At 42.5% G+C, this 7,904-nt stretch overlaps 1 protein-coding gene across 1 annotated transcript in view; it reads left to right on the top strand.

Moving 5' to 3' along the window:
• LOC311037651 (uncharacterized protein) overlaps positions 1-2,879 on the top strand; it is a 51,261-nt gene extending 48,382 nt beyond the window's left edge. The window contains exons 2-6 of the mRNA XM_084046897.1: positions 1,253-1,333; positions 1,631-1,690; positions 1,861-1,953; positions 2,177-2,220; positions 2,723-2,879. Of these exons, the coding sequence (XP_083903023.1) occupies positions 1,273-1,333; positions 1,631-1,690; positions 1,861-1,953; positions 2,177-2,220; positions 2,723-2,875 (411 nt within the window). The 5' untranslated portion in view covers positions 1,253-1,272 and the 3' untranslated portion in view covers positions 2,876-2,879. The remainder of the gene's footprint in view (positions 1-1,252; positions 1,334-1,630; positions 1,691-1,860; positions 1,954-2,176; positions 2,221-2,722) is intronic.
• The last annotated feature ends 5,025 nt before the right edge of the window (positions 2,880-7,904 follow it).

The raw sequence follows: 7,904 nt of genomic DNA on the forward strand, positions 1-7,904 counted from the left end.
CACAAAGACAAACTTTTCCAGGAAATTGTGACCGTCAGGAGAAAATGTTTCGCCTTTCACATGATCTCTCTGAATCATGACGTGTTTTTTTTTGTTGTAAAGTGCTGTGTTTAGAATAATGGTGTTTGTTTTGTTCAGATAGTGTATCATTACAGCAATTTATAATTGAATAATGGCTGACAGCCTACTGTGCTACGTATCTGACTTTGTTTACACGTTATTTTTATTTACTTGATTTTACATGGAGAATTTGAGGAGTTTAAAACAAACACAAAATGCATACTTTTTTTGCTGCACTTTACTTATTTGTTACAGTCAAACCTTTGTCTATTATTCAAGTTTATTGTGGGCTGTCTCTTTTATTTGTGAAAAATCCCACAGTGGTTGCATCCGACATGGTTTCACTTCTACGTTGGTCACTAACGTAGAAGTGAAACCTACGTAAGTACGTATGAGGAAGACCCATAATCTCTCCGGACAGAATTTGACATCAAGTCATCTGCAGCTCGTTGTCATCATGAGAAATGTCTACTGTTACTGTTTGCTTTCTGGTGAGTGACCTCTGCTTGTTTTAATCTCTCTACCTGTGTGCTTGTCTGTCTCATGAGCGTCTGTGTGATGTTTTTTGTCTGTCCACTGTTGTGTAGAGCATCTAGAAACCGTCTGCAAAAATACACTCCTCACATCATGTTGTCAATTAAGTTGTGTGTCATACTGATGAGCTGTTTCTTTGCTTACCTCTTGGATTGTAGTGTGGAGTATTGTGGAGACAACATCCACACTCCGCATAACTGGTCATGTTGGGGGTAATGTGTCTTTCAACTGCTCAGACTGGGACTTTGTCTGGACTGTTCTGGACACCATTGCGGTTCATCCAAAGTACCTCTGTAAAGATCCATGCCACACAGATGAAGACATCATTGCCAAGGCAGAATATGGAAAACCTACAATAAGCAATAGAATAAGTTTGACAAACTCTGGAAATTCCTTAATTGTGTCCATCACTGGACTCAAGAAGTCAGACTCTGGAACATACCAATGTAGACTAAAGAGAGCAGTTGTTAAGGATCCATATATACAAGTCCACCTTTATGTTAAAGACGGTAAGTTTTGAACTACAGTTCTTCAATTATAAACTGTACATTATGTTCGTTTACAAATTATAAGGACTAACTGATGTTTCATACTAGATGCTTAGAAATGAATACATGACTTTATCAAATCTATTCCATTTCCATTCTTTTTGTTCCAGCTCCTGTTACAACAGCTAAGATGGCCATATCCACAACAACCATGCTTCATGAATCCTCTTCCTCCTCATCTTTAGTGGCTGGTACACTTATGTAGTCTGTTTACTCAATTCCTTTGTATGCAGTGTGTCCTGTAATAGCCATACAGCAGATAGTCAAAGAGAGTCAGTTTATTATTGCCTTTTTCAGTTTGATTAATTGTATTTTTGTGAAGAATGTCATTGCTTTTCATTCATAGCCACTGTGAAGCCTATTTCTTATTCTTTCATATTATGAAAAATGTTGATGATGGGTGAAGATGATAATGATACTGATCTCTTTTAGCTCATTATTAATTAGTCTTATAGCCTGACTCTGTATTTCTTTCATTTGTTGTTTAGGAGTTGTGCCAAGTTCAAGTTCAACTGCAACTTTATTGTCACATCACACGTTTACACAAGGTATAAAGGAACACTGAGGAAAACCAAGCAAGACTGACAACTTGATGACTGACTGACTGATATGTAGGATGTAGGATGTAGTGGGATATGTAGTACGTACAATATGTCATGCTGTCTGCCAATGTATCCACCTGAGGGTGCTGATGTAACTCAATTATATTCACTTCTAGGTTTGCTTGTTGCACTTGGTTTAACTGTTGCTCTAGCTGTGACAGTGGTGGCAGCGCTGATGTTCTACATAAAGAGGATCAGAAAACCACAAGGTGACACACACACACACACACACACACACACACACACACACACACACGTTTGCACACACGAACGCACGTGCACGCACACGCACGCTCTTGCGCGCACCCACGCACACGCACACGCACACACACACACACACACACACACACACACACACACACACACACACACACACACACACACACACAGCAAAGTAGTTAGATGAACATGTGTGTTGCATATGTTTTCCAGGGGTCATCCTCAGCACCAGGAACCCCACTGTAGATGATGGAGAGGTGAGTATTATGACAGTTTTCTGATGATTCTTCATTGTTATTTGCTCTGGTATAACTGACAAAAGTAATAGCGCCATAGAAATACAAGGCAGAAAGGCGCTGGCAGATAAAAAAAATCCCTTGACTGTTCCCTGGATGCTGATTAATAGCTTCCCATGGCTGACAGTTAGGAGGGGTTAAATGCAGAGGACACGTTCTTGCCAGGGACGTGCTGGCCACTGGAAAATTTGGGACAATTCCAGAACGGCCGCGCCATTCCAGGCCGCCGGTCATTTTCGCGCGGCCCAATTATTAGTTACGTTACTGTTTGGGCTGGGATGCTTTTCAGTAGTGGCGTAATTTACATAGGGCTGCTGGGTTAAAACAGTGAAACGCACCCCCCCCCCCCAAAAAAAAATGCTAGAGCTGAATTTTGGTCCCAGCCCGCCCCTGATTCTTGCTATGGGCAAATGTTCTTGACCAATTATGAAACTTTCCCCTTCCCCTCTTCTATATTTGTCAGACCACCGGTCCAGACTGCATCTATCAGAACCTCCAGTCAGGCGGTACTTGTCAGACCACAGGACCAGACTATGAGAGCCTCCAATCAGCCACTATGGATCAGAATCAAGGCTATGAAGTCATAACACCATCTACAGAACTACATCACCCATGAGAGTATGACCTTATAATCACCACATTATTGATGGATTGCTGTGTTGGTTGTGTGAGATAATTAGTAGGGGGAGTATAATTTGGGTGGCTGGTCTAGATGAGGGTTCCCAATCCTTCTAGCTTGAGACCCAAAAGAGAAGTGTGAGTGAGAGTGTGTTTGCGCGACCCAAACTTGTGAAGATAGCAGATCTACAAGCTCACAACACATCTCGATGTGACACATTGTGAGCTGTAGATCTGCTTTTTTCACTACTTGTTAAGTTATTTTCTTCTTATAGATTTTTTAATTCATGTCATTTTGGCAATTCTTGTAAATAATTTATAACAAAATGTAGGACTAGGAGGGATATTTACTCGATCAACAAAAATGCGTCCCGAAACGTGGGTCCCGACCCAATATTTGGGAAAACCTGGTCTAGACAGTTTCACTCTCTCTCAACTCTCACATATGCTCCTGGGTTCTGTTTCTGTTTAGTTTGTATTTTTTTTAATTCAACTGATTCTTATTTTCCATTCACCCATGCATCATTGATTTGTACAGATTTGCTTGCATTTTCTTTGCTAATGTTGTAAATAATTTGATTAATAAACAGTCTTATTTTAACTGACATCCGTTTGTTTGTTCTCCTCCCTCCTATTCTTGTTTGAACCATGTCAGTTCTGCATGGTTGGTTGGTTGGTTGATTTTCAGTAACAAACTACTGAACATGAACAGTGCTATAGATTTACATTTCGTCACCTTATTAAACTAATGGCCTAAGTCATTTTTTCAAGGTTTTCAGGAAAAATAAAAAACTGATCCCGAACAAAACTATATGATATCTCTTAATCATTTCACCCAAAATGTTTATAACAAATTATGACTATTTAAATAGAAATAACACTGTCTGTCAGTTATGTAACATAAGAGATTGAAATAGGTTTAAATAGGATTAAATCTGACTTAGGCCAAAATAAAAAGCAAAACAAATTACAAAATGGCCTAAATCAGCAAATAATTTGGCTTAAGTCACAAAAACATGTGACTTAGGCCAAACAAAAGGCCTATTTTGTCCTAAGTCACACTAGGGAGTTAGGCCATTATACTAAAAGGGGCGTGAACAGCATGATCCTTTTCAATTAGGAGTTGGGCCATTTTACCAGAGGTGGCCAGTGTCATGAGGACCTGACTTAGGCAAAAATATCATTTCCTCAAAAAATGACTTAGGCCATTAGTTTAATAAGGTGACGATTTGCAGGTTTGTCATGACTGTCACTGAATTTGTATTTACATTTATCATAACGCTTTGCTATAAGGCAGTATTGTGATGATCTTCACAGCATTCTCTCACACTGAAGTTCCTTGGGGCGCGTTCACACCAGGACAGTTTGGTTTGTTTAACAGGGACCATGGTCCGCTTACTCCTTTAGTCCGGTTTGTTTGCAGAGGTGTGAACGCGCAAATTCTGGTGCGGATCAAACAAGCGGACCAAGGTCTGCATGAAAAGTGTGAACCACGGTCCGTTTCGTTACGGGTGTGAACGCAATTGGACTTTATACCAAATATAGGAATTTAACCAAAATACAGTGCATTCTGCATTGTACATGCGTTCATTGAAGAACAATATGGAACAATACGGAATTAATTACAAAAGTATTGGTGTCAAAATGTACTTAAAGTACCAAAAGTTTTCAAATGTATGAAAATCTTTTGTAAATCACAGATCTACAAGCCCACAATGAGTCGCATCGCGGGCACAATACTTGAGTAAAGGTACTTAGTTACTTTACACCACTGGGAATCACATCCCACATTATCAAAACCATTGGTGTTTTGTGCCACATTCTGTTTGTGACATGCATGACGCAAAGGTTTTGAAAGTGAAACTGGTCAACGTCACTGGCCACCTACTGTATGTCTGTGTCCAGCAGACAGCTGCAGATGACTTTTATGTGAAATGTTTTAGCGATGGTGCCGTGTAAGTTGGCGGCTGGAAAACTAGTTGCCATGATATTATCTATAAAACATAGAAATATAGAGGTTTTGTGTCTATACATGTGTTTTGAGGTTGCAGATTCCAATATACATATTAGTTTTCTTGTCAGAGCACAATTTAGTAGGTTGAGGGAAGCTTATTATAATAGAGTGAATGTCATTGCACAACCAGGGCACAATAGTGACATCACTGCTGTGTATCTCAGCATTGGGTTCAGTGTTAGATGATCTAGTTATAATACTGTAGTAATGGTATAGGTTATCAGTGTCACAAATGCTGTCTAACAGCCCCGATCAATTAGCTAGTAATAGTTAGTAGATGTAGTTAGATAGCCATGCCTGAATTGACAGGGTGTGCCAGCGTGGGAGAGCAGAGCCAAGGGCCGCTCAGCCAGGGGGTGTGGGATCTCAGTCGGCCCACATCAACTACCTGCTGATGCCGTTTTTTCTCGCGTTCAGACACTTCGAGGCTCGTATCCGAGGTTGTCATGTCACGATCAGGACAGACAACACCACGACCATGTGCTATGTCAACAAGCAGGGAGGCTTGGCCTCCCCGGTGTTGGACAGACTGGCGTGCGAACTGACGCTGTGGTGCGACTCGCGTCTCGTGTCGATCCGTGCTTTTCATGTATCTTTGTATGGCTAAACGGGTCAGTGATATGCACGCGCTCTCGGTGAGCTCGGAGTGCATGAGGTTCTCGGGCGACGACAGGAGGGTTCTGCTTAAACCAAACCTGGCATTCGTTCCCAAGAACCGGGTGGTGCCCCAGTTCCGGAAGGACTGAAGGCTCATTCTATTAGAGGCGTGGTGGCATCCTCGGCCCTCTCCAGGGGGGTCTCGGTTCAGGAGATATGCGTGGCTGCAAACTGGTCGTCTCCGTCGACTTTTGCAGCCTTCTACAGCCTGGACGGCGTCATCAGTGGCACATGCGGTCCTGGGCGTAGCTGCTGTCTCTAGTTAGAGGGGCGAGTTGAGAAGGCCTGGGGCTTTGTTTCTCTCTCCTGGTTTCCTCTTCCCATGTCCCCTTGGGACGGGCGGTTGGCTGGGTCCCAGGGGAGGGGGCCCTGTTCCCTCATATTAGTTTATGGGGCAGACCTGTGTCTGCTCATTAGTTGAATGAGGCAGATTTTGGTTTGTCAGGGTCTACCTTTCTTTCTGTGTCCCGCACCCGAGCCCGGAGTGCTCGGGCGCCCGTGAGGCCAAAGGTCACACCCGTGGGGGCGGGGCCTTGGAGCTGAGGGGCGTGCGGGCTATAGAGGGTTGAGTGGTTTTATAGCTAGTACTACTAAGGAGTAGTTTACAAATCCCATAGTGAGTGTCTCACGAGAGAGGCTAACACTTGAGGTTATGTAGGTAACCCCAGTTTGTTTACTCTCGGAGTGAAACACTCACCTAACACCCCTTTTGTGCGCAACTGCGTGCAGAGAGCTGTGTTAGAGGAAGTTACTACGTCACGCGAGGGTATTTATATCCTTCCGGCTGGAAGGGACATACGGTCACGTGACATACCCTCAAGACCAATGATATTGGCCCCGGGAGTGTATTGTATGTAGCTCTGTGCTTTGCCTGAGGGCGCTGTTTCCCATAGTGAGTGTCTCACTTTGAGAGTAAACAAACCGACTTTGAAAAGCAAATTGTATGACATACTGATACTCCCTCTTCCTCTTACTGTCTAGACACATACAAATGAAGAAACAAGAGGTGAAGACCGATCAACAGGAGCCGCCTGTCTCACCATGTGTCCTGTGTCCACGACCATCAGCAAGACCACCGTTGACCCAAACTTCAACATCTATGCTAATGTTAACGTTTACACCCACCAAAATCCTTCAGATTTGATTTACGATATTGTACTCCCCTCTGAAGAAAACAGAGTCACTTTCTGTTCTAAACCAAGACACTAAAATGTCTCAAAACTCTTCACTGGTGCCATCAGTCAGTTCCTGATGACAGTTTGATAGGTTTCAAGCCCAGCAATCAATGTTCAGCTTGTGAAAAGTCAACAACATCAGAGAAGCCCCCGGAATGTGTCAGATATAGGGGTTCAGACAGGCAAACAGATGGACAGAATGAGTGGCGGGCAGACAGGCAGGCTGATATAGGTCGCAACACAATGTGACCAAATTTGACTGGGAGACAGTCATCTAGCATTTTTTCATTTTCATTTTTTCATGTCATATGAAAGCAGGGAATCATAGCAAAATAATGATATATTGGTTAATAAGATTGAGTGAATAGTTTTGAAACTACAGCTTATAGAACTGAAGTCAAGTTAAATCAAGTTAAAACTCCTAAGTACAGAAAACACCATTTCAATGGCTCTCATTCAGAGTAGCACTACTGGGCTATCAATCCCATCATGCATAGCGGGGGATGCCATTCTTTTGTTTCCAAGGGTCTCTTTGTTCTGTAAGCACTCTGAGACCAAGCATTTGCCACTGCCCCCTGCTGGAACCGGCTGAAACCAGTGGCCCAGGAGGACAAACAGAGATACATTTTCACAACAGTTTTAACAAAATATGATTGTTAATACATCTTTATTTGAAATGTACATTAGACACAAGCCAACAGACTAATGATACCTTTCAAAATGATCGGGTAGAAATAGCGGATTTTACCGCGATTTTGCGATGTTTGGATGGAAACTGAGGATTTGGTTAGCAATGCTAGCAAATGCTAACTCTAACCTTATATTTTACTACATGTTTATGCATTTATTGCATATTTACATGTCGATTTAAGCTCTGAAATTTCTGTCAGACATACTCTAGTATGTGAAGAGTCTAACTGGGCTATAAACTCATTTTGGATTTTTAAAAAAAATTGCAAAAAAAAAGTTTTTCTGCTTTCCTGAAGAATGGGCACCAGCGAAATGACTGTCCTCCAGTCAAAAAGGGTCACAAATGAGGACATTAAGTTGGCAAACAGGAAAAATTGATCAGCGATTAATCCCAGCTAGCAGATCGGCGTTGCAACTGACGTCAGGCCGGCCTGGACAGAGCGTGCCCCGCCGAGCGGAGGCTCACCCTCCTCACGCCCCCCAAATGCCAT

This window comes from Gymnoscopelus microlampas (assembly GCF_963454915.1).
Source record: "Gymnoscopelus microlampas genome assembly, chromosome: 2".
NCBI classification, from domain to species: Eukaryota; Metazoa; Chordata; class Actinopteri; order Myctophiformes; family Myctophidae; genus Gymnoscopelus; species Gymnoscopelus microlampas.